At 45.8% G+C, this 27,439-nt stretch overlaps 1 protein-coding gene across 6 annotated transcripts in view; it reads right to left on the bottom strand.

Moving 5' to 3' along the window:
- Bcl2l11 (BCL2 like 11) overlaps nucleotides 1-27,439 on the bottom strand; it is a 35,895-nt gene that overhangs the window by 5,363 nt on the left and 3,093 nt on the right. For 4 of the 6 annotated variants that reach the window (XM_034495676.2, XM_076929726.1, XM_034495677.2 and 1 more), the window contains one exon: nucleotides 8,946-9,055. In XM_034495676.2, coding sequence (XP_034351567.1) covers nucleotides 8,946-9,055 — 110 coding nt within the window. Of the gene's footprint in view, nucleotides 1-8,945; nucleotides 9,056-22,537; nucleotides 26,821-27,439 lie in introns of those variants that run through there. The other 2 variants (XM_034495678.2, XM_076929725.1) reach the window with 2 other exon arrangements.

The following is a 27,439-nucleotide window of genomic DNA, read 5'->3' as shown; positions in this document are numbered from 1 at the left end:
CAGGCTGCGATTTTATCGGCTCCACACACACAAGATTGCTTTGTTTTGATTTAACTTTCAAAATTACTTTGCTCCTTTTGTGTGAGACTAACTCAGGGGAAAGTTCATTTTGGTGAAGATGAATATTAATAGGCCAAAAGAGGCTTATTCAAAATAGAACCACAATTCACTAAAACAAAGAAAGCACGAGCTACGACTGACTAAGCCATCAATCCAAGGTGGGAAGGCTTGCACCGACCTAGGTCACTGCTGCCCTCTGCATAACCAGAGTCAGCTGGGACTGACTGGGTGATGACAGAATGGGTCATCCAAGTGAGGGACCTCAAATGCTTACATTTGATAAGCTTCAAATTCTAGCCCTGGTAACATCTGGGGAGACAGTGACCATGTGAGGTTGACAGGTGGACAATGGTGACTGCAGTCAAGGTTAACGAGAAGACATGGACAAAGGACATATAACCTCATGCCAGGCGGCACTGACATGGGAATGCAGGAAATTTTGGCAAAGGGAAGACCCAGTCCTTGGAGTGGGAGTGAGGTGGGGGAGGTGCCGCCCTCTCGGCCGGTGTGACAGCACGGCACGTGCCTCTAACAAGTGAACAATTGCTTTTGGACAACATTCAATGAAGGAAGCCATTAGTACTGATTCAGAGTACAGTGCCAGTCCAGAAATCCCTTGACAGCTGGCACGGCGGCTGGAGCTGCTCCTCTGGCCCAGCACATGTGGCCCACACAACAGAAAACAGCTGGAGGATGGGCGGCTCTAGCTTACGTCAGATTCAGCAATGAGGCTGCTGCAGGTGCACCTCAGTCTGAGCATGGTGTAGGGCGGCAGGAGATTTGAAAGCTGAAGCAGAATAAAGCCAGGAAGCCAGGGTTTAATGCTCAGGACCAGGGTGTGAGAGAGAGAGAGCTCCTTGACACCTATATGGGGACCCAAGGCTGAGGTTAACCTTCAGTTTTCAGTTGGTTTAAGGGTCAGGAGAATTGAAAGGATCATGCAAAGCCCCTCACAACCACCACTGAGCACGTGCACCCGTACACAGACACAGACACACACACACACACACACACACACACACACACACACACACACACACGAGCACCTGGTGAGAGGTTGGAGGAAGCACAGGCTCCTGGGTGCTCTGGCCAGAACAACATATCAAGCCTGAAAATGACCATCTGCAGTGGGCGGTGGGGGTAGTGGGTATCATCAGTTAAATGTCAGCGTCCAGGGGAAAAGCCACCCATGTGCTGCAAGGTCCCTCCCAGCATATGCGAAACTAGAGACACAACGACAGAAAACACAAAAGAGTAAGGGCAACAGCTCTTTCTCCCTGGGCCTGCAGCTCTTGGCAGAGCCACCTTTTGGCCTGTGTCCAGCAGGGTGGGTCTGCATCAGTTTAACTCACACTCAGGCACTCCCAGAGGCATCTGTGTACTGGGGGTACAGTTCAGCACCACACCTATGCCGCCCAGCACAAAACAGACCGCTCCTCCTGATTAAAGCCTCTTGAAGCAGAAAATAAAGTACAATAAGGTCTCCCTCGTGGCAACCCCTCTACATGGGCCACAGTGTCCCCCAAATTCTCAGGTATCACTGTCCTTCAGCAAGATGGTTAAGATGAACTCACTGGCTGGGGCAGGGTAAGGTGTGACTGTAAATATTGAAAGGCACAGCACAAACAAGTCAAAGAGGCATCTGTGCAGGCATCACTGCTGCTGAGACTGTTGGCCCATAGAACCGCGGAGAAATTAACTACTAAATCATAAAGATGCTTGGGAGATGTACTATCCTGATGTAGTTGGAAGAAGGGTTGGTTTTTTTTTGGGGGGGGGGCATTAGAGACAAGCAGTCCCTGAAATTCTAGTGCTTTTGGAACTGTGTGTCTAAGAATCACCCCTTACAACTGCTAACTGAAAAAAACAAATTACTGGCTTTTAAGCTTTTAAAACAATCTCACAGGGCCAGTGTGGCTGCCCCACACTGCAAGTAGCTGGAGTTGGCAGGACAAGAGGTGGCAGGGCTAGGACAGGTTCCCTGGACTCACAGAATGTGACACCTAGGACCTCACACTCAGGCTCCCAGAATGGAGAGCGATGATGTGGACAGAGGGGACTTTGGAGTCAGCACAGCGCTGCCTCCAAGGGCCTCTCATTGCTCAAGGAGGTTTCAGGTCTGTCGAGTGGGAAGTGAGGCCCTGCGAGTGAGTCCAGCAACTCAGCTGAGCCTTCTGCTACAGTACAGTACAAATGCCAGCCTCTAGTATAGAGCCCTCACGCAACACAACACCATGCAGACAGCTCACCTGAGCAAGGGGGCTTGGAGTGACAACCACATCACAGTAAAATGTAAAGGCTGAGAGATTTCAAATCACATCAAGGAGGAGACGTAGGGATGAGATCTATGGCAACATAACCAGACCTCAAGTTGTGTTTCCTGGCAGTCAAGGTAACGGGGCTAAAATGGTGGTGCTGGGCTGGAAAAACAGCGTAACAGTTCTGAGCATGTACCGCTCTTCTTGTGTACCTGGGGTCTCTGCACCTTCGGGTGGCTCATAACTGCCTGTACATCCAGTTTCAGGGGCTCCAATGCCCTCTGTGCAGAAAACAACCTGCAGCACGTGATGCGCACATACATAAATAAAAGATGAATAAATAAATCCTTCTTAAAGACTGACAGTATCTTATCCCACGTTCTTAGAGACAAAAAGGCATCCGAGGACAGGCACATCCTCAGTTGGAAGTGTGTTTCACATACAATGTCCACACTGAAGAGTCTTACACTTCTTTTAAGAGGTTTACATGTAGGCAGTAACTCATAGGAAACTCAAGTTTGGACTATGATACCAGGAAGGACTCTGGTAAAGAATCCCTGCTGCAGGTTCTGGCTCCAAGAATGCAATGGAATGGTCCACCTGGATGGTGCACCAACCTCCATTCTTGCCACTCAGAGTGAGTCATCCAGGAGGCTGAGGGGTACCCACAACACAGCCATACTGCCTCTATGGGATCCTATAGCAGCCACGAGGCCTTGTCCCCCTCCACCTTCAGACAGAAAATTTACTGAGATTTCCATGCTGGTTCAATGCCCATGGCTGCCTTGAGGCCAGGTGACTGCTGCCCAGAGGCTGCATTCACTTCCCATTTGCCACAAAGAGAACACGTGCATCTAAATAGCCTGGGTCTCATAGCTTAGTGAACATGAGGCTGGAGACAGTACACAAGAGGTATGATGTAATGCCTCTGAACATCAGAGGAACAGACATGTTCCTACTCCACCCCCAGCACTGCGAATAAGCAGAGCTGTGTCCCTGATCTACCAGAGCCACACTGGCTTGAAAGTTACATACAGGCTGCAAACATTCTCAAGGACAAACTTGTATCCTATCTCCTATGCATCATACAACAGTAACTGTTAAAAGCGAATGCCTTTTATAGGGACAAAGAAACCACTTCACAACTTTACTCGCAGCGGGGGCTATCCCTTGAGCCATCCTGGCGGTATGACACACAGTTCTACTTGATGGAGATCCTGCCAGGCAGGCCTGAGAACCAGAACTGGGTCTTGCTCTATGGCCAGCCAGCCAGGGTTCAAGATTAGTAGTCTGTCTCCTGTGGGAGACACGAGGGACAAAATACTCCGCTCAGGGCAGGAACACACTGTTCTCAAATGCTAAGTGGGATGTAACATATTTTAACCACAACTAAAACCTCCTGCTTTGGTTCAGCGAGGTGAAGTCTAGGCAAGGGGATGATGCAACCACCTTATTATTTTTATGTGTCTGCAGAAGGGCCAAACCGTCCTTTCTTTGCATCTTCATTTCCTCCTCCAGAGATTTAAAAAAAAAAAAAAATTCACCCTGAGAACCTGCCTCAAGTTCCCCTCCAGGCACCTGCACCTCCTCTCGGTTACATGTTCACGACTCCCTATCCCACAACTGCCGGGTAGTTCTGCAGGGGTAGCACCTGCCAGGCTGACAGCACCCTCACACGTGTGTAGATCAACACAGGGTGTCTAGCCCAACACCCCGCCAGCTATTCGAACACACCCCAGTGCTTCAGTCTCCTCTCATATTTGCCTACACCCAGACAGATGCAGCCTGCGCCTGAAGGGTCGAACGCACTTGCTTCAAAAGCAAGTCCAAAGCATCTAAAGGCAGCCAGGTGGACAGAGTTCCTGGCAACACTCAACGTGACAGAGAACAGAGTGATCATGGCACCCAGATTCTCGAGCATGCAAAGTTCAACCTCCAAGAAGACCCATGCATCTCTTCTAGAGAAGACCCATGCTTCTTGATGGGGTGCATTTGCTGACGAGCCAAGCTGCCCCTAGCAGCTACAGAGAACCCTCATTCAGAAAAGCAGCTCAATGCTATGGAGGGAATAGCATAGCTTTTCCCACTTGCCTCAGGAGAGAAACTGAAGCACTCACCACCTCTAGTCATTGACCAGAGATGGCTTGTGTGGTCCAGGTCAGGTGTGAACAAACCCTAAAACCAAAATGCCAAAAAGCACACCCTCCAACTGCAAGGGAAACACACACACTTATGTCACAGACAAGAGCAGATACCAGTTCACCTCACCGCCTAGTGACTGAGTTTGCTACGAGAGAGACCTGCTCATCCATAAATCCCTGCGACTGAAACGACCCATCCTTCTGTGAGTCAGGTCTAGTGTGGATTTTACACTGATATTCATGCCTTTAATGGCAACAGTTTAAGAAAGCAACCTATCTCATTAAATTCCAGCTTTCAATTAATGAAGGCCTCTGGAGACCATGGCCTGAGGCCACACATCTCTTGTTGGTTTCATCCAAGCAAGCTATAATTTAGGCCCCTCCCTTGTTGGTGATTTATAGGAACCACCTCATTGCTAAAAGCACAAAGTCAGATAGCACAGTGGGCTTTCTTAGGACATCGAGACACAGAGGCTTCAAGTTTAAAATACACGAATGCTCCTGTGCGTATCGCTTTAGTAAAACTTGTTTTCTATCAAAGCCGATCTGTGTGGACCCCTGTTTCGGCTCCACCTATCTGGTGCAGGGCTCCCCTGCTGTCTACCCACACTCCAATCAATTCATGCCCGTACATGTCCTGGACAGAGGAGGAAGTAAGGAGTGTAAACCAAAGGTGTTTCTTGTGATCAGACAAAGGAAGGGTTTCCATTCATTGTCCCATCTGCGGGGATCTGTCTTAGCTTCAGGCTGGCCACTTCAAGGACATCCCCTGAACAGCTACCTGAAGGGTTGACAGGCCTTTCCCAGCAACCCAACCCACAACCAAAATGCCCACGAGTGGACATCTTTTAGAACTAGTGCCTACAGGTCCTGAGGACTATGTGACATGCACTTGATGTCACCTGGCCCACGTATGGGTATAAGAGCAGCAGTTAAGCCATGCTGACAGCCTTGATGATAGCTACTGGAGATGAATGTGAAGTGGGTTGTCAAACATTGATGCATCCCTGCATGAGGATGAAGAGGCTTCAAACATAGGCTGCAAGATACAAATAACCCTTCAGCACTCAGCTAAACACAGACTGCTTGCTTTCTCCATGACCTCCAGACAACCAGTTCCTCTGAGCTTCTCTCTGGACCCGCTGACCTTCCTAAACTGTCCAGATCCCCTCAAAGACCCTGCCATCCTCCCAAGTCTTCCAGATGGGTACCACACTGCAGATTAGACACCAAGGTTTAGAATGGTTGGTACAGCGCCTGGGTATAACAATCAGGAAACATCTTTCAGGGGGCATAGCATCTTCCTAGTGCGGCTTCATCTCCTCTGTCTTAAGCTTTCGAGTCCATTACAGGGAAAAGTGCTAATTCTCCAGTGAAGACAGCACCTTGGCCCTACACTGTCAGCAGCAGCCACCACACACCTCTTGTTGGAAGGGACAAGGACAGCTTGCCTCTGCAGCATTCCTACAGTATAAAACCTAACTCTCTACCTGTGGAAGCACCAGGTAAAAGAAATACAGGAGTCCTTAGACTCAAACTACCTGAATCCTCCACAAGTGTCACCTCACCAAAGATAGAGGAGTTACCAGGCCAAAGTGCACCTTAATGCAGTGCATGAGTTTACGGTGGGTCTTGAATCACTTTCCCCTCCCCCAACTTCCTGCTAAAAGGGACTTTTCAGGACAGAGAAGAAGTTTAGGTATGCAGTCCCAAGTCAGCAGGGGACACTATCCATTTGCTGATTATGACTGCTACATGTTGTAACATATACATATGAGAAGATGTTCATACTCTCAGGAAGCATACACTGCAGTACTAATAAGGGATGAGGGTCTCCTGAGAGTGTCCCCCCCTCCCCCGCCATGCACACCTGCATGTCAGGTGGGTTGTCCTTGCTCATATCTTGCTTAGGTGACCATACTGAGATGTCCCGGATGCAGCTTCCCTGCTCTGTATAGATGACACAATCTCACAGCAAATGTTCCTGTGGTTGCCCACCCCCCCGCCCCCCCACCCCCCGTTTCCTGATCATCTTGTGAATACTTGTACCAGCTATAAAGAGAACATGAGATCGGGTGAGTAGGGAGGTGGCAGAGGGGGAGGAATAAGATCAAAACACTGTATGGAAGTCTCAAATAATTAATAAAACCATTTAAAAGAATAAGCTAAGGTGGGGCATGGAGAAAACAACCCACACGTTGAAAGCGCATGTTACAAACATACTGGGGGTGCCAAGGCGATATGTTAACAAAGTTCTCTGACGGCTTCTTGAAGTTTTTCAAAATGAAAAGCTCCCCCAAATTCCCATGATATGGAGCACACGTGCTCCTAGCGATAGCTGCCTGTGGTGCAGCTCTGGGAGTCCAGCAGTCAGTGGACTCCAGATCTGGACATTCACTCCTGACCTCCTGTCTCTGCCTCTACAGCTCGGTCTCATGCTGACCCACTGTTCTTAAATGGACTAAATATACAACTACAAAATAGTGTCTGTAATTCCCTAACTGGTAACTTGGGAAGATATCCTGTCAGGCTCTGTGAGGTTAGCAAGCAATACAAGCTAACAACTCTGGAGAGAACCTGGTGCAGACATCAAATCTTTTAGAGGTTTCGGTGAATCCTGTCAAGTAGGCGAAGGATGGGCAGCAGCTCAGCAGCCGGCTATCTGAAGTCATTATTCTCCCACTTCCTGCCCAGCTTCCTGTCCCCAGTGTTCAACAATGGACCATTGGTGTGATGACAGACAATGGCTGCTCTTCTAACTAGCTAGGCTGGTGGTAGTGGCGTTAGGGGGTCACTGTGCTCTGTGTTTCAGAGTCTAAACTGGCTGCTGATTGATACCTACCATCTGGAGAATACCTGCCTTCATTTTAGAGGAATTCAGGCCTAGCCTTAGTAGGCTTTCTCCAGCCTACTGTAAGTATTCCAGTAAAGTATAAAATCTTGCAAAAATAGTATAACAATATTTATTTACATTTATTGTATTAAAAGGATGGGAAATAACTGTCAATCCTCTGTCCTTACCTTATGGTTTAAAATGAAACTTGTACAAAATATCCATCAACATGCCTGGTTCTGCAGACAAAGGCTTTGATACAACCCGAGTGGGGTGTTGCGCCAGCTCATCTCAGTGTACAAGTCCCAGCAGTACAAAGACCTGCCCATAGCTGCGTCCCTCCTGAGGCATACCCACCCACCAGGTCCAGCCCCAGGGCATTTACAGTGTTCTAAGACAGACACAGCATCATAGCCAGTTCATAACTATACTTATATGTCTCCATGTTCATCAAAAATGGAATATTCTCCAGAACTCTGGCCCCAAGTCCAGCCCAAGACACAAATGGAGTCCCTTACTTTCTTCAACAGGCTCATGTCCCCTAACCCTGCCCTCAACAGAAGGACCAGGCTCACACACATACCTTGGCCTCATACAGTCAACCAGCCGGGTCACCAACACAAACAGTAAAATCTCTTTACATTCCTCAGTCCATTCATCAACACAACAGTTCCCATTTACGACAGAAGTGTGACCATAGCACATACACATATACCCTGACACGCCCCATAGAAAAGCAGGAAGGGGAATTGAGACTATTCTCGAGATCCAGGACTCCCTGATAAATTTGCTGCTCCAAAGGAACAAGACTCCTCAAGCAGTTCATAGGGAACACCCACTTACTTTGGACCGGTGGCTACACTGGATCTGTCTATGTAAAGACAGAAACATCCCAGGGTCCCTTGACTGGCATCCCTCCAGAGAGAAGACAGATTATATTTGAATGACTTTGAAAAGGAGCCAAAGTAACCTCCAGACTCTTTATTAACTGGTTACCCACTCACAGCAGTCCTGTACTTCAGAGTCAAAGCCTACACCCCCAAAAGTGTACCCCACAGGAAGCAGGACCTGAAAGGGACAAATGTCTTCATTCCATCAGGAAGGCATCAAAATTGTTCGTAAACACACTGCTTCTGAAGATGCTGGACTCCACTGTTGTCATCATTATTATTTAAACCAAGAACACGCTGAGAAATCCACAGGCCAGCCAGCTACCCTTCCCTAGCCTTCACTAGGTTCACATCATAGGCTATGGATGACTGGTCTCCTAATACAGTTCAGTAACCAAATGGGAAAAGCTAGCGGCAGGGCCGAGGACAAGGCTCCCTTGCTGTGAGCCCTGGGTGAGTGACTACAGAAGCTAACGGCCCTGCCTGTGCGGAGAAGCACCTTACATGAACTGAAGACCGTGTGCCCATATTTATTCAGAACTATTTCATGTGTATAAACAACCTTTTAAAAGAATTTTAAGCACTAATATGTTGAGGTCTCTTACACATAAAATACCTTTCACAACTTCACAATGTATGTTAATCAAAGCCAAACCCTTAGATGCACCAGGAGCAGAAAGTTAGGAGAGAAATAATATAAAGTTCAGAAGCAGGCCACATCTCCTCAGTCTTGTTTTCTATGGGGATGGGAAGAGGTCCTTACCCTCCTTGTGTAGGTTTCGTTGAATTCGTCTCCGATCCGCCGCAGCTCCTGTGCAATCCGTATCTCCGGGCGCATATCTTCAGGTTCCTCCTGAGATTGCCTTATGGAAGCTGTGTGGGAACAAAGAAACCAGAAATCACGCCGAGGTCCACAGCACTTAGAACATCACACAGGAGTTTCCAGGAACAAACCAATCTCACACACTCTTGTCTTCTGGAAGCTCTCTAGCCTCAGGGACTCTCAAACCTGTGTTAAGAACTGTGAAAGTAGTATCATTTTAGGCAATGATCTAGTTAGCTATGTCCTGTTGCTGTGATAAAGCACTAACTGAAACCAACTTAGGGAGAAGGGGATTATTTGGCTCACACTGCTGATCTCGGTCCATTATCTATGAGAAGTCAGGGAGGAAACACAAGAGATGCAGGAGCAAGGAGATGCAAGAAGCAGTAAGCAGCTGCACTGCTGCCTGGCTTGCTTGCCATTGCCTGTTCAGCTTGCTTTCCTATACAACCCAGGACCGCCTGCCCAAGGGTGGCCCTGCCTGCGTGGGCTCAGCCTTTCCACAGCAATCATTCACGAAGAAAATACCCCACAGATTTACCTACGGGCAACCTGATGGAGGTGATGCCTCCCTCTCACTAGAAGACTCTTGCTTGTGTCAAGTTGATGAGCAAAGCAGAAGAGAAGAGCAGTCAGTGTGTAAGTGATGACAGTGATGTCAGGAACTGGAGACCTGAACTTACAAGAATGAAAACCACCCTAGCCCTGCCATACATATGCCTATTTCAAAAAAAAAAAAAAAAAAAAATACTAACAGTTCAATGAAGATCACCAAAGAAACACAGCAGGGACCGGTGCAAAGGCTTAGTGGGTAAGAGGCCTGCTGACAAGCCTCTCAACCTTGAGTCTGATCTCCAGAACTCACGTGGTGAAAGCAGAGAACTGACTCTCACTGATTTCTTTAATTGTTATTACATCATGTATGTGTGTGTGTGTGAGTGTGTGTTGTTTGTGTGAAGACAGCATGAGGTCCTAAGTCTCTAGAACTACACTAGAAAAATTAATACACAAAACATAACATTTGAATGTCTCAGTGAAATACCCACTTTTGGTCTTAGAGCAAGGTATAAATTCCTAGGAAAAATTCAAACCCGGTGAAATGTTTGTCCCTTCCACAACCGAGTAAGGAGAAATCTGAGATGCCTGGAGGGTGGATGTCTACAGGTCCAGTGGCGTCAATAACTCATCCGAATGGGAACATAATGCAGGTTCTGACTGAATATTAACTCAGTCAACAAAGAGGGACTCAAGTCTGTAAACAACACACACAGGGAGGAAATGTTTTGGGTTTGGGAGTAAAGGTATTTTTAAGAGAGAAAAATATTGGATTAGGGCAGGTTATAAGAGGCGGAGGCAGAGGCAGGTGTATCTGTAAGTCTGAGGCCAGCCTGATCTACACAGATACATCTGTGAGTCCAGATCAACCTGGGCTATAGAGTGAGATCTTGCCCCACCCCCACCCCCCATCAAATCATCTCATTAGGAAGTTACTGTAACACTGCAAGATCACATTATTTAGTGACACGCCCTGGGCTTCCACACTTAGGTCTCTCATTTTGAAAGCACAAGGAACTCACAACTAAATTCCCCACCCAGTAAAGTAGGAAAAAAACCACTGTTCATAAAACATTAAATCTTGTTTTTTTTTAATTTTTAAAATAACCATAAACTGTGCACTTACAACTTACAAAAGTATATAGAAGCGAACACTTTAAAACTTAGCTAATTCTTTCCAAAATGCTTGTTGACCAAGAAAGAGAAAGAGAGAGGGAGAGAAAGAGAGAGAGAACACCAAGAGTTTAAAAGAGAAGCAGATATCCCATAAGGCCCCAATTGGGGGGGGGGTGCTCCCTTAAGCTGCCTACTCTCAGAGGATCAGAGGGGACGTTGCTACAAGAAGTATTAGTGGAGACAGGAAGTCTTATGGAGGAATTAATTAAGTTTTTAGGCTAAGGCAGACCAGGAAGTCACATTAAGTCACAAAAAATTACACTGGTTATACCTTTTTTAAAGCACAAAATTTTATAATATTATCATTATTATTAAGTCTATTAAAACTAAAGTTTAAATAATTGTCAAAAAAAATATCAAAGGTTGACACTATGCCAGGTGAAGCAACCATTAGTTCCATGTCTCTTCCTGGGTTCTCAGCTTTGTAAGGTGTTGGTGTCACCGGTGGCAAATCACCATCTCACTGTGTACCCCAGGCCTGTCAACCCTCCTGTCTCTCCTTCTTAAGTGCTGGGATGACAAGCATGTACCAGCCAGGTCATGACTAGTGGTTATACAGAATGGAGTGTCAAACACTCTCTTAGAGGCTCCCTCTGTTGTGTCCTCACAGGGATGCACACCCATTACCTACACGGCTGAGCAGGCCAGGGAGGTTCTACACCACCAAGACAGGTCCTGTCAGCTACCTCTCCCACCTTCACAGTTCACTCTTTCTCCCCATACACACTGAAGAGAGATACCTAGCTTCAACTCTGGGGTTGGAAGCAGAGAAGCCAGTACTAAAAGACAATGGGTAAAATATAGATCAAAGTTGGTGGCGGTACCCAAGTCGCTGACCAATTTACCCAGTGTTTACTGTGTGGCAAGATTTGGGATGTACTCAAAAATGACCTCGAGCCATGTTGTTCTAGGAGGCCAAGATGAGGTCCACAGAGCTGATGTTCTTGAGGACTAATACAGGCTACAAATGTCTCCCTCCTCCCCTCCCCCAGACCTCGCCTTCTCTGAGACAAGGTTTAAAATGTAGCTCAGGTTAGCCTCCTACTTGCCATGTAGCCCAGGCTGACACTGAGTTCCCAATCTTTTGCTTCCACTTTCCAAGTGCTGGGATTACAGGTGTGTGTCCCTGCTCTGTCTGGACTCAGATACTCAGCACGTGGTTCGCACTTCTTGGTCTATTTAAAAAAGAAAACCTTCAGTAGAGAATTGCTTTTGCTCTCAGCAACCCATTCTGAGCTCCAAGGGAGCTCGTCTTTGAGTTACCCAGTCTTTCTTGCTGGCAAGGGACATTTGGGGACGGTTCCACTCCTTTTTATTGACTGGACCTTCTTGGGATCCAGCTTGGTCTGGAGCTATGTTGTTCTTTACATACAGAGAGAATTCCGCTTTAATAAGCATTCCCATCTTCTATTGTAACACAAAACAATGCCGACTCCGACTACTGCCTCCACACTGTAGAGGAGGCCCACCCTCTGCATCGTGGCTAACCCTTCCCTCACATGTATGCTTCACGACGTGGCTTAACTTGTGCTTGGCTGGGAACTCAGAACACCACTGAAGGAGTTATCCTGGGTCACAACTTGACTTATCAAACCTAGCACTTAGCAAGCACACGGACGCTGCCAGCAGCTATGGATCTCTGGTGGCCAAGCTCAACTTGATTAGAGATAAATGCCCTGTTGTTTGGGGAGATAAGCAGACAGCCTGTTTCTCCCATAAAAAACAGTTCGATGGCTGTTAGAACAAGTAGGTGCGCAAATATAAACAGATCCCCACAGCCCAGCAAGGAGGCTTAGGGTGGGTGGGATGGAAGCGCTAAGGTCTACAAACCAGGTCCTGAAAAGACTCAGCACAAAGGACCAGAAACAGTGGCTAAGCCTGGGGCCCTGATCTGTGGTGGTGGTGTCAGGACAATGTATTAGCCCAAGATAATGGTTAGGCTTAGCCTAAACTGTAATTGGCTGGCAATAGCTCTGGGTTACCAAGAGGCTATCAGCTGTACTTAGGTGTAATTTTAAAAAGCTGTTACAAAACAGTATTGTACAGTATAAACAGCACTTGCACAGGAGGCTGGCAGGTTTTAGACACTCTTAACATTCTGCCCAGTCCCTGGCTGAGCTGGAACTGTCTACACAGACCAAGCTGGCCTCAAACTCAGATCTCCCTTCCCTCGCCTGCTGGGTGCTGGGATTAAAGGCATGCATATCATACTTGGCAGGTGTTTATTTTTTAAGGATCAAGAATATTTATTTCTCCTTGTCTATAATGCTAGTATGATGGGCAAGTACTCTATAACTGAGCCACAGCCTCCAGGACAGTTGTGTTTTAAAATTTTTATTATACATACATACATACATACATACATACATACATCTCCTGCATAGATTTATGTACACGACATGTGGATGCTGGGAATCAACCCAGGTCTTCTGCAAGAACCACTGAGCCATCTTTCTGGCCCTCTTGGTTTTTTTTTTTTTTTTTTTTTTAAGGTCCAAATACTCTTCCTCTGATCTAAACTGAAAAATTAAGACTACTACCCACTCCACAAGGCACAAGTAATATGCACACAGTAGGTATGCACCACGCTATATGCTATGATTAGCTGTACACTTTGTAAAAAGATTGGCATATGTCTGTCTATGCGCATGAGTACATGTGTTTCTGTTGGTGTGTGTAGGATCCAGAAGAGTGATTGGAGTGCCATTCTCCATCCCTCTCTGCCCACTACATTTTAAGGCAGGGTCTCTCTCTGACCCTGGGGCTCACATTTTCCTCCATTATGCCGGAAGTCAGCAAATCTCAGCAATCCTGCCTCTCTGCCTGCACTCCGAGCTGCTGTCACAGGTACGTGGGCAGATGCTTGGATTGGTTCTTGGGTGCTGGGATCCAAACTCTGGTTTTCATGAATTTGCAGCAAGTGCTCTTAACCACTGAACCATCCCTTCAGGCACAATATACTAAGTGTGTACAATCAAAATAGTGATAAACTATTTCTTTTGAGGTACAGGGGTGGGGTGTAGGGAAGCTTTCCACTGAGCTTCCCTAACAGCCTAATGCTAGCGAGTGCCTTGATTGGTCCTGTGCCACGTGAGACAAGCAGAGCGAAGAATGGGGTCCAGCTTGTCGACTCACTCTACAGAGTAGAGTGAGCTAGAAGTAAGTTTTCATTCCCAACACTACATGGCTTTGTTTCCTTTCACAGCCCTCCTAAGTATAGGCGACCACAGTAGGCAGACATCCTAGTTGTCAATCTTCTGAAGGTGCACCTGGTGCCTGTGGGCTGGGGACACAATGCTCTAAAGCCATGTCACCCCACCTTCCCGACTCCTGTCACTCTCTCCTGCATGCACCCACTTACTTCTCCAGTCAGCCTCTCAAAAAGGTAATGCAGTCTTTTAGACGGCTAAAGAACCAACCACAAATCTTATTCTGTTCCTAGCGATGAGCCCGGCAATCCTAAGTGTTGATCCGTGTTCACAAGAAAGCTGTTTACAAAAGCTTTTTCTAAGTAGGAGGGTCACACTTTTAAACCAACAAGGAAATTTTGTACACACATAAAAATTCTTCAAAGGGGAAACTCAAGTCGAGTTTTTACCCTCAGAATGTAGTTTCAGTATTTAAGAAACATTTTATTCTGTGAACCTGGCATGAGAGTGTGTGTGCTCATGCACGCGCGCGCGCACACACACACACACACACACACACACACACACACACACACACACACACAAGCAGATGAAGCAGAGTGCTTGAGACCACAGACATACTGGGAAGCTGTGGAGCCAGAAGGCTCCAGAACCCTGCAGGCCACTAGACTGCACCAGAGACTTCCCAGGCCCTTGTTTCTTTTTCCTCACTGTTAACAAATGCTACTATTAAAACTTTCTTATGTGCTGGGTCAGACACATGCAGCTTTGCCAAGTGTCCTCTGCCCACTGAATTTTCATCCAAACTTCAAAAAATAACCTTTTGAAATCCAAAACTGGTATCAGTAACATGATTTCCTGTGGCGCCATACCAATTCATTTTTCAGTGCAGGAGGAGGGGGAAGGGAAAGGAGGACATTCCTGATGCCAAAGGGCCTTAGCTATACAAGATATGGGTCACCCACTTGGCTAACAGCTTTCCAAGTCATGAGGTAATACAAGGTATCTTCACAACTCAGTCCCTATAAATATCACGGGGAAGTGGTTGTTAGCCAGATCAAGCTGAGACTTTGTTGCAATGAGCAATGGGTTCAAAGCACCATGGTCACATTGTGACATTCACAGCCATTCTGGCAGGTGTCCTTGCTTGCAACAGGGCAGTGAACTGACACAAGCAGCACACATCCTAACACACTGACATGCAATCTCAGCCTGGGAGCGAGCTAGCTCAGTCTCCATAACTAGGGGCAGCTCGCTCCCATTACCATTGGCATTGTTACAGTACAGCAATAGCAGAAGCCATTCAAAACCTGCAGGAGAATTTCCAGATAGTCAGTAATCCCCAAAGATTAGGTGTAACAGGAACCAGCATGAATTAAAACAGATCAATATTCAACTCAGAACAGTCAAGGGATTTTCTGATGTCCAAGTAGACACGGAATGTGTGACTTTGGAGAAACTACTGTTGATCATTTCAAACACACAACAGAACACGCCGAGATAGTTAAGGACAACCGGTCCATGGACTGAAGGAAGAAAAAAGACCTCTCTACAGCCATCTCAGGGCTGCCCATCTCTGTCCCCGAGGAAGCTCAGAGGGGACCACTCACACTTATAAAGGCCCCTATAAAGAACCACTTCCTTGTGAACTCAAACCAGCTACAAAATAATTCCTCAAGAAACACTCAAGTATGGTGGGGTTGCTGGGAAAATGCCTACAAGTGGCCACTTTGATATTCAGTGTTCAGTGGGGCAAATAAAAAATTCTGGGATGTTGGCTTAATACAATAATCTGCTTACTTAAATATCTCCAGAAATAGTCTCTATTTAGACATACCCACAGAAGGAATGAAGCAACCAGTTAGTGTGCTCAAGCAGCTTTCAAAGCCATCTTAAAGGGGCCAAGTTGTCCTGTCTCTTCCCAGTCAGTCAAAGGCAAAGAGCTCAGTGTTGCCACCACAGTGAGGGGGGAGTACAATGTTACCAGAAACTCTTTTTGAAAAGTGTAGTCAGGAATCCCACCCAGAAACCAGTCAGTCCCCCTACTCTCTCTCCCCCCTTTCTCACCCCCTTCCCCCAAGCTCCTTCCAGGTTTCTCCCCCCACCCCCATCATTTTATTTCTTGATAGACAAATCTACCAGTCCCACTGAGTCACTTGATGAAAATGAGAGCTATTAGAAATAAATATGCAGAAGTCTACAGGAAGAGGGCACCATCAGTTAAGTGGGGGCTATGCAGGTGAGGCTGAAGCCCGAGCACCCAGCACTGGGAGGTGGAGACAGGAGGATCCCCAGGACTCACTGGCTAACCAGCCTAGTGGAATCTGTGACCTTCAGGTTCAGTGACAGATCCCCGATTCAAGGTCTAAGGTTCAGATGGATTAAGGAAAACACTCAACACCTCTGGTCTCTGCACATCTGCATATCAGTGTGTGTGTGCGCGCGCATACACACACACACACACACAGGCACACATACAAATAATGTACAAATAAAAGTAAAAAGGAGAAAGACATAGAAAAATAAAGCAACAGCATGCAGCCTAAGGGCTCAAGTTTCCCTCAATCTGTTTTTCTCTGGAGCACATTTGTGTCAAGCCTGAGTCGTCACATGAATTCAAGCCGGCGCCTTCAAAACAGCTGCTGGAATAAAATGCTCAATAATGAAGTGCACGACCCAAAGCCAGAGCTTTCCCACTCGCTCTTCCGGCGTGTCCTCCCTGCTGCCGTCATGTAGCCCTGAGCTAATAGGTCGTAACGGGCTGCTTTCATCCATTTCCAGCCGGACGGTTTGCAAAGCCCTAGTCCCGGAGGCTGATGCTGGACAGAGATGTGGAAACTAGTATTCACAAGGCCTTTTTCTCTTCACCAAGGTCTGTTTCGTGCAATAAAGTCCAAACCTGGTGGCGAGTAAGAGCCAGGGCCTTTTCACTTATTCCATTCCACATCAGAAGGCCTCCTATCACTTCCATCTGAGATGCCCCCAAACACACACTAACAGATTTACTAGACACAGGAGGTTATGTCTGGAGCCTGAGCTGCAGGGCCCATGTCCAGGGACATCTCAATCCCAGGAGAAGCATGGGTAGGAGGCAGGGCTGGGAGCCTGTTGGCGACAGGTTACCTGGTTTCTTGGCTTGTTTTGCTCACTTCCAGGCTCAGATGTCCTGTTCTCAAGGTGTACCAGGAACACTAAGCACCAGAGCTCTCTTTGGGGGAACTGAAATCCTCCCTTCTAATCTTCCACCTCAATCATGATTCTGTCCCTAGGGCTGTAATTGCTCTCAACCACCACCCCTTTTTATTATTATTTTGGATTTTACTTAATTTTATTTTATGTATACAGGTGTATATGTAAGGAACATCTGTTTGACTGTGCACCATATGCATGTGGTAGAGAAAAATGGTCATCGAACCTTCTGGAATTGCAGCTAGGAAGTGGTGAGCCAAAGCATAAGTATTGGGAACTGAACTCTAGATCCTCTGCAAGAGCAGCCAGAGCCTTTAACCACTGGACTCATCTCTCCAGCATATTACCTCTCTTTTTAATAAACAAAGACGCCACACATCCCAAGCCTGAGCCTAAGCCAGTTCCTCTCATCAAAAGGTCCTGGGAGGTTTGAACCACCATAATGGACGGTGCCAATGGACAGTGCTTCCTCTTATGCTGTGCTCCTGACATCACTGCTCTGAACAGCACATGGCAACATTTCGCACTCACTGGTCCTGGCAGGACACTGGACACTCCTGTGTCTCGATCTCTTCAGTTCTGTGCCACTAAGTCTTTGAACAGCTCCATCTCTGCCCACAGTCATTGTTTATATTTAGAGGGTTACAGAGATCAGACTGTGCAACTTACTCGAATAAGCAAAAATAACGTCAAAACTCAATACAATAGGGTCGAACTAAGACCAACCCTGAGCTTGATTTAGTATAAAAACCTAAAACCAATGTTCCATCCTAGCCAGATAGCACATTCCTGATTTACTTCATTCATCAAAAGAACCACATAGGGATCTTAAACACAAGGGCTGCAGATGTAGCACAGGGGGAAACTCCCAATCCAGTGAGCCTAAAATCCTTGGTTCCACCTCCTGTACCCCAAGTATGGCCTGGACTTAGGACATATCTCGGTGGTAGGGTACCTCCCCACCTGGCCTGAGGGAGGCTGGGAGCTCACACAGACAACCCCAAACACTAGGAAAGCCTGGACTACAGGGTATGTTTGAAGCCAACCTGAGCTACTTACGGAAAGTCTAATCCAAGACAAACATCCAATCCATATATGTCAATTCACTTAAGACCCCAGAAACAAATAATGTAAAAACCTAAAGTCATTACCTTTTGGTAACTATAAATTGCTTTAGACAAAAATCGTACTGGGCTGAGGGTGAGAGGAGCTAAGAATTCACACTATAAAATAAAGACTCCTGGGTTTTCAGAGTTAACTATGGCTTCCTGTATGTAACTTAAAACCAGTGGCAGAAAATAAGCAACACTAGTTTTCCCCTAAATTCATGTAAGGCTTCAATCATGTTTTTATCCCAGTGACAACAGAGACTAAGACACCGGCCAACAACAAGGGTAAATCAGCATCTGCAAGTCGCCCCTTAGCTTTCTCCTTTTTTTTTTTTTCTAATGAAAGCCTTAGTTACACACTTAGCATTTATAATAGCCATATACAAACTGAAGCAGTAATTCAACACAGATGTACGGTCGTCGCGGGTAACTCTCCGTGAGGACAGAGACAACAAAAACTTCCCACTTACATACACACTGGCAGCTGCTTCCTTTATACCCAACTTGTAGGAAAAGAATAAACCCTTCTACCTCAATTCCAGACACTGCTTTGCATAATTGCAAAGACAATCATTGTGCTCGGACAGTTAATGGTTTAAATGTCTGTCTCATCTGGGCTTTGAGACTCTTCCCCAGACAACCCCAAAAGCATATTAGACACATCCAGGCTGAAGGTGACATCTCTCCAAGAGATATAACACAGGCCAATGCCAGCCAGCCCTGTAACAACCAAAAACAACAACAACGTAAGAAGAACTAAACGCTGCTGCTAAAGAAAGCTCACCAATTCACGTGGTGATGGAGAGAGTATAAAACTAGTCAGAGAGAAGGTGAGAGCCAAGTCCCTTCACCACTCACCTGACAGGCCAACTTCAAGTGACACTAGACTGAGAGAGGTTGCAGAGAAACAGTCCAAAGTGTACGAATGCAACATAACTGTGCTCCATGCCCCACCTCCACCATCCAGGAGACTTCTCAGTCCGGAAAACACCAGACTGAAATAAAGATCAAAGTTAAGAGTGAAATTTATAGCCATGCTTAATAGGTTCATTTTGATTACAAACGCTAGCTATGGTGACTGCAGGTGCAGGAAGACATGGAAAACGGCTCTCATTGCTGAGAGTTTACGGTGACAGTCTGCTCATCTGTGCAAGCTCCTGACATGCCTTTCCGCTCGCCCACAAAGGCAGGGCAGACACAGCTGCTGGCAGCTCTGTTGCACAAGACTCCTAACTCAAGCAGGACAGCTCGAGGACATTCGGAAAAAATCCCCGGTGTAATGGGACACTGGAGAGTTGCTCTCCTGTGCTCAGACCACTAGAGTGGCCTCCACAGCCTCCTATGTCAGGTAAGAGCTCCAGTTACCTTTCATGACAATGGGACTATCTTAGTGGAAAGACCAAGACTCCACAGGAGTCACAGGCCACTAGACTTCATCATAGGATTGGCACAGGAAGAGGGTGGACACAAAGTTAATCCTTAGCACTTACATTGTCTGGGCCAGGCTTTCAGCTGAGAACCCACAGAGCTAAAGCCCAGGTGCCAGTGGAAGGTGACTGCCCTGGGGCACCTCACGCACGACAGCACTGGCTCTTCCTGAATAGTCAATCTTTTCCTTAAGTCACTGAGGTGCTTCGACTGGTTCAGAATCTACACGCTAGTTTAAATAAAACTAAGGTTTGGATTCTCATATATCCTAACGTCATATTCCTCCAAACCTCATCGTCACTATTTAGTGTTAAGAAATTTCTCAAGGATGGAAAAGAAATCAACAAGCCTCACTGTGGGGCTGGGGATCAAATATAGGGCCTTGGACGTGCTGACAAGTGTGATCCCATGGAGCCCCAAGAAACTCCCTTGCACTTTCTCTAGCTATAGAAAAGTAACATTTAATACATTCTGTATTCTGTCAGTTATAAACATTCCCAAAGGTCAAACAGGTCCTTTTTTTTCTAAAGGTAGCTCAATGGTTAAGAGCATTTGCTGCTCTTACTTACAGAGGCCCAGGTTGAGCGCCCAACTCCCACCAGGCAACTCACAGCTCTGTACCTGTCGTTTCTGGGGATCCAATGCTCTCTTCTGGCTTCCTCACATGTACACACGTACACGTACACACACACACACACACACACACACACACACGGCAACAACAAAATATTTTAAAAGTCTCAAATTTCTCGTTTATTCCTAAATTGCTTATATTTAGATGTTTCAGGCGTAAGAATGGGAAACTTCACTCTGTACCTGAAAGTATAATCTATTCTGAGAGGTGAGGGGTGGGAACTCAAGACAGTTGCCAGCTGAAAACTGTCACTGTTCAACCTGTTTCAACTTAACATGTACACTCATCCTGAGCTGAAATGGTTCTTATTATTTTCAGTTTCGGCTTCAAACCTGCTTTCATTCCTAGTGATGCGGAGCTAAGCCCAAGCTTACCAAGTAGACGGTACTGCGCAGAGGGCCAGGCAGGCTTCATCATTAGACAACACACTGCCAAGCTTTACATTGGGAAAAGGCAGAAAACAAAACAAACGCTTCATTCATTCATACATTCACACACACACACACACACACACAAGCCATGCCTCTAACTGGCTTGCATCAACTGTGAGCCCGGATAGCATCAACATGAGCCAGAAGGACATAGGCTCTAGGGTTGGTAAGTCACCAGTGCTGCCCTCTCTTGTCCCATTGGCAATGGGCCAAGGCAACAATAGGAGGAGCCAGCATCCCTTTATCACCAACATCATGGGGCACAGGCCACAGCTCTCTGAAGAAACATGGGGCTCTGGTTTGGGGAACAGTCAGGGTTAGAGAAAGCAAAGTGGAAGTCAGGGCTTTCCACAAGACACCAGGAACTTGAAGACTCATCCTACGTAACACTCAGAGACCAAAGAGGCCTGGCCTCTTATAGACCTAGGTTCAGCTTGCCATTAGGTAGATGCTGTTTTATGCTGTGAATGCTGGGCTCCCTCAGCACAGGAAAACCTCACCTGGAAGGGCTTGAAACTTCCCATGCCAACGCTAAGCTAAGGATAGCTCATCATCTCGCAAGTCACAGGAGAAGGAAGCACATTTTAAAGTCTTGACTGTTCAGTCATGGGCCTTCCAGGGACAAAGAGCGCACCCCTTGCTCTGAAAAGCTATCCGACCACTGACCCACAGGGGAAAGTGGTTCTCCACTGCTGTCTTGAGACTGTTCTTTTCAAAATACACATTTCTGAACTCGAGTCAAATTTCTGCCACAAATGGTCCGTTTCCAGCAGGTGGCCTAGGCTCAACCCCAAAGCAGGCAGAGCTAGTGTGGATAGGGTTTCCAGATGTCCCTCCATGGTCCAAAGATTTGCCAAAAAAGCCAAGGCTCCACTCATGGTGACGTTCAGATCCATCAGCAGACCTGCAGCAGGTTCAAACATTCCACCCCACTCCAGCAAGTTTCTAGAAAATATTTTCCCTTTTTGCTTGTTTACTCTGGAACCAGAGGGCTTCTGAATTACACACTGTGACATTCCCACTACCACAGGCTTCCCTGTGAGTGGGTTCCGGAAGGGCTGGTCTTTTCCACAGATGTCAGTAAAGAACACTGCACATCATCCATGCCTGTGGTCAGCTGGGACACTTCCTGGGAGGCAAGGAGAAGTGTTGAGTTCCTACTGGGTGATTCCTGTCTGCTGGGTTATTTCAAACTCTCACAGCATGTAGAGAATGCAGGTCCTCACTGGATGGACAAGGAAACTGGAACTCAAACAGACTTGCCAGACGCACTGTGGTCCTTGGGTCAGCAGAGCAGCAGCCAAGATCACACCCAGACTTGCTGAGTGGTTGTACAAGGCTACAGAGAGAGGTGACCAAGGCAGGCAGCTGACAGGGTTCCACAGGCTGGAAATGTTCTATCCTGACAGGATACACAGGCAGCCCTCAAAGGTTTCAATAATGGGACAGTGTCCCTGGAAGACTTCTAATACAGGCTGCAGTAAGGTGTGGCTTCACCAGCACCAAGAGTGTATGTAACACACAAGCGAGACATGCATACCTAGTGACAGGCTGTTGCAAATGCCTGAAACAAAGGCTACAGAGCCAGATGTGCAGTAGACACTATTATATTTGTCCAGGTGATGTTTTTATTTTATTTCTTTCGGTAATAGAAAGTCATACATCTGCATCTGTACTTAAAGTTAGGCACAGTTTCTTCTTCCTTTTAGGCCTAGAAACTTCTTTAAAACCAAACTTGCTATTAACAATTCTGTCATCTTTTAAAAGAACATGCCAGGGCATGTTCTCCATGCTGTCATTGTTATTTTAGATTTATTCTCATTCTCTCTCTCTCTCTCTCTCTCTCTCTCTCTCTCTCTCTCTCTCTCTGTGTGTGTGTGTGTGTGTGTGTGTGCGTGCGTGCGTGCGTGTGTACACAGCACTAGCTGTAAGTAGATGAATAAGCTCCACTAGCACCCTGCACACGAACTAAAACCAACCAATGCCTCTCCAGGCCATCTATCTTAGAATCCAATCACACAAAACTATCAGACTTGGGATTCTCTTTAATAAATACCCCAAGGGGCATTATCTATTTTAAAATTAGACCCAGTTATCCACACATACAGGAAGCAACAGAGAATAGGCCTGAGGCTATGCCACTAGTCACACAAGGCAAGTAAGAATAATGACAGATAGTATAGTTATTAAGAGGATTGTAGCTAAATCTCTTAATCTCTTTCTTTTTTCTTTTCTTTTTTACTTTTTTTTTTTTTTTTGAGATAAGGTTTCTATGTGTGCAGTCCTGGCTGTCCAAGAACTCTCTCTGTAGACCAGGATGGCCTCACACTCAGAGATCCACCTGCCTCTTCTTCCTGGGATTAAAGGTTTGTACCATCATTCTCAGCTGCTAAATCTCTAATTAGTTATTCCATGTAGACAATAGCAAAATGCAAACAAGAGAGGTGATTTCTAAAATCTCAAATTCTTTGTGGCTAACGCCAATCAAGGTAACCTTAGTCTAAACTGATGTTCCATAGCCACTAAATGGTCTGTATTAAATGTGGGGTCTTCTGGGTCCGCTAGCTGACTTTAGAGACACCATAACCTTTTCTCTCCCAGTGTTGACACCTTGGGGATGCTGCTGTTCAGCCAAACAGCTTTCCAGACACCAAATCTACCTTGATCTTAGAGTCTCAATTTCTGGAGTTGTGAGCCACCACTGAACCACACGCAGCCTGGAACTGTCATATCATCCTAAAAAGTGTAAGAAAAATCATAAAAGACAAACAAGACCTAGGTGAAAGATATAGACCTGTTTCCCCAAGGAAGGGGCAGCTCCATAGCCAGGCCTTCCTCCTTGAACATAAGAGAGCCCTAACACTGTGTGCAAAGAACAGGAAAATGGAAGGAGGAAAGGGGGAGGAGGGCTTCTGGGCTCTCAGCACGAGACACTGGGGCAGTCACCTAGTCTTCTCATTGCCTTCACAGAGCCCAGGCAGGTTGTTCCAGAAACCTCTACCTGGGAAGCCCCAACAGGCAGAGAGAGAATCCACCAAGGGGCTCAGGAAAAGGATGACTGAACACAGAAACCGACTGTAGCAAAGGGAGCTCACGGTTTAAGGCATGGACAATGGAGAGATATCTTCCAGTCACCCCACCCCCACAAGCCCCTTCACAACCAGGGAAGAGGGTACTCTGATATCACCAGGAGACATTCTGGGCTAAGTATCAAGTCTCTGGCAGAAGTATAGTGGCACATGTCTGTAACAACATCTGAGAGATGGAGTCGAGAGGACCAGAAGATCAAGCACATCTTTGGCTACACAAGTTCAAAGTCACCCTGGGCTACATGAGGCCCTGTTTCAAAAAAAATTCAAAACTTAATACCACTTTTTCATAGCTTCTTCTAGAAATACAAGAGAGGGAATATTTCTCAACTCATTCAGGCCTTGATGTAGAAAGTGAACAGCATTAACAAACACCTTTCAAGGTGTAAAAAATAATAAAATAAAATACTCAATTCAATCCAGCATTGTACACAAATTATGTTTTGCCCAAGTAGAATTTATCCTGGGCATATAAGAGCACTTAACAGTGTTTAAACAAAGTACTGCACCACACCAACAGGCTAAAAGAATCATGGTACAAACACTTCATTAAAACCTAACTCTGAAAATTCTCAAAACTTAGGAGTTTGGTTAAAATTTCCTAATCTTTATTAACAAGTAACCCCAAATACCTATAGCTAATCTAGTTAATGACTTTACTCTTTAGATAGAAAGCTGACGGTCCCTGAGACCGCCTTTATCACTTCTATCCAACAAGATTACACCACTCTGGTCACTGCAATAAGGCAAATAAATATGTCCGCACGTTCCTGTGTCTATAATAGGGGCACATACTCGGAGGTCAGAGGTCAGAGGACACCCTCCTGCCACCACAGATACGCTGGGATTAGATATGTGTTTTATGTGGGATCTGGGCTCCATTTCCAACACTGTAAGAACAAAACAACTCCATGGACAGGCTCACAGAGCTCCACAGGTTCCAACGTCTTCTGTCAGCCACACGTTGGCATCCCCAGGAAGCTCTCAATCTAAAGCAGGGGCCAACTGCACAGGACACTGAGAAGGCGTAAAGATGATGCAATTCTGCTATGCCAGTCCAAAGTTGAAGACATTCACAAACACCTCAGAGTCCTTACTGACAATCAATATTCATCTGCTTTGTATTTCCAAGTCACACTGACTATGCTTCAGATTGAGAATGTGTGCAAAGATCAATTGGTGTGAAAAACATATGTAGCACAAAAACGCTAGAAAAGGCAGCCAGTGGGTGTGGGGAAGGTTTTTTTTTTATTAAGATAATCAGCTGTTCACCAAGAAATTTGGCAAGTCAATACTCCTAGCGTATATGGAGGCTAATATTGAGTAAAACAATAGTTTCACTACACTGACTTCCAAACAGTAAACAAAATGTTCTTGCAAGATGTTTTCAAAACAATGGGATATGGAGGAAACTGTGGCCACATCTCTAATATCTGCTTGTCATGTATCTCCAATGAGACCTTTCTCATTACAGTAAAGAGACAAGAACCTGGGGTTTAGCTCTGTAGAAGAATTTGCTTTAATGGGGAAAACTTTGGGTTCAATCTCAATATATCAGTGGAGAGGGGGACATGGCTTTCCAGACACACTCTGTCTCCTACCATAGCTTGCCAGCCGAGAAGGGGAGCCGTGGGCTGAGCTGGACCTCTGTGTAACCAGTGGATCGTACCGATCCTAAAAGCTCCTTTGTGAAAAACATATTTTGCAGTAACTTATCAAAAGCAGCACTGAAGATTTTAATGGTTGAGTAAAAAACATTAAACAAGTCCAAAAGAGAAAGAGATCACTTCTTAGCTGAGCCAAAGTAGTCTAGGCAGAAGTAAGATGGTGAGGGTGGTCAGAATAGCAGCAGCAGTGGACAGCAACTCTGGGTGTATCTCATTTAATACCCTCACATCTGGCTAAGTCCTCTTATCCTGTCAGTAATTTCTGCCCCACCCCATCCCAACACACCCTCTCCCCAAACAAATCTCTCAAGAACTTACTGTTAAAAACCTACTTTGGTGAATTAACTTGACACAAACCCCAGTCACTTGCATTAATCTTTAAGCTAACATCATCCCCATCTACTGGAAGGCAGTTAACACTTCACAGCTATGACCATTAACTCTAAGAATTTAGACCGTGATCTTTTAAAGCTCTGCATCAGTCATCTCAAATCCTGGTGACTTACACTGTAATTAGCTTCCTAAATCGTACAGGACCCAAAACAAAACAATTGTGACTATTTTCACATTAGAAAATGCCCTAACTCATCCACTACTCCTAGTTAACAGGAAAGGAGAAAATATTTCCCCAGATTATCCCACCACCTGCAGAGACCACTACCTTGGCTCACTGTATTAAGACTCTAATAGCTTCCAGAGGGTTCTTAAAATGCACAGGTTTGAAAGCATTTATACCAGGGAGCTTTGTTAACTCAGTACATGCTGCAGATGTATGCATACACCGGGTGGCAAGTTCCTGTTCAGAGCACTTCTATAAGCAATAGCTAAAGAAGTAGTACACACAAGACTTCTAGCTCCTTTCGGTTAGGAGGGCTTAACAGTCCCCAGAATGGCCCATACAGGAAACGTTCTTAACTGACACCATGAGCAAGTCCCTAATGTCATCTACAAGTCTGACTAGTCAGACACACACCAAACATGATTGTGGATGATAAAGATCAAAATATATAGTTTTTCTTTTGGTGGAGAAGCAACATGAGGAGTCATCCCTTCCTGGGGGTGTCCCAAGGCACAAGCCAAGCGGTCTTAAGAGTCTAATCAAGTCTACAGATGTCTCGATGTGCCTTTAACAGTGAGTAAAGGATCTATACCAGTTATTAATGTCTACAGATTGCGATATTAGACTTCAAAATCTGCTCGACTGCTTATGATGTGATACTTGTACTCTAAGAACTCATGTCCCTCTGGACATAGTCAGGGGCAACTTCGATGCTGATGGGGTAAACACTCTCCAAAATGCCACTGACCCCATCGCGTCTCCTCATCAGTTGTACTAGGCATCACCATGGATATTTTCTGTCACTCTTGGTTAAGATTCTCCGATTGATCTGGGAAGTGTTAAAGGGAGAAGTTGGGGAAGTGGATGAGTTTGATCAAATGTAATTTTATGCATGAAATCTGAAAACTAAGAATATAGTTTCTAGAAGATTCTACAACTGACTTTAGCCCTTGAAATAAAAACTTATAACCTAATCTCATCCATCCAAACTAAATCCAATCCCTTGAAGCAAAAATGAGCTTAAAGGAGAACTCTGGCATAAACTCTTCTTCGGGGTTCTACATTGGTTCTGCTGATACACACTTCATCTTTCCAGAGGCTGTCTTCAGAAATGATCAAGTTGGCCATCCCTTCCTTTACATGACTGGTGGTTATTAAACTATTTTATGTATCTGACCAGATTCCTTTCTGACACAGTGACATTAACATCTAAGCTTAGTGGTTAAAACTAACTCTACCACAGTTACAAACTTTGGCTAGAAGGCTACAGATTCAAACTTTGCAGCTCAGTGAGCTGATGTTTGTACATCCATAAATTCACGACACAAACTTTACAAGTTAAAAAAATTTTTTTGTTGAGCTCTCCATACATCTTATTTCCATCAAAATATAGAATGAGCCACTTGACTGACTCTGTGAGGCTTTAAATGCTCCCCACAGCCTTGAAA

This window comes from Arvicanthis niloticus, chromosome 2, assembly GCF_011762505.2.
Source record: "Arvicanthis niloticus isolate mArvNil1 chromosome 2, mArvNil1.pat.X, whole genome shotgun sequence".
Taxonomy (NCBI): domain Eukaryota; kingdom Metazoa; phylum Chordata; class Mammalia; order Rodentia; family Muridae; genus Arvicanthis; species Arvicanthis niloticus.
Note: the sequence above shows the minus strand (reverse complement) of the source record. Positions and strands in the feature narration are given on the sequence as shown.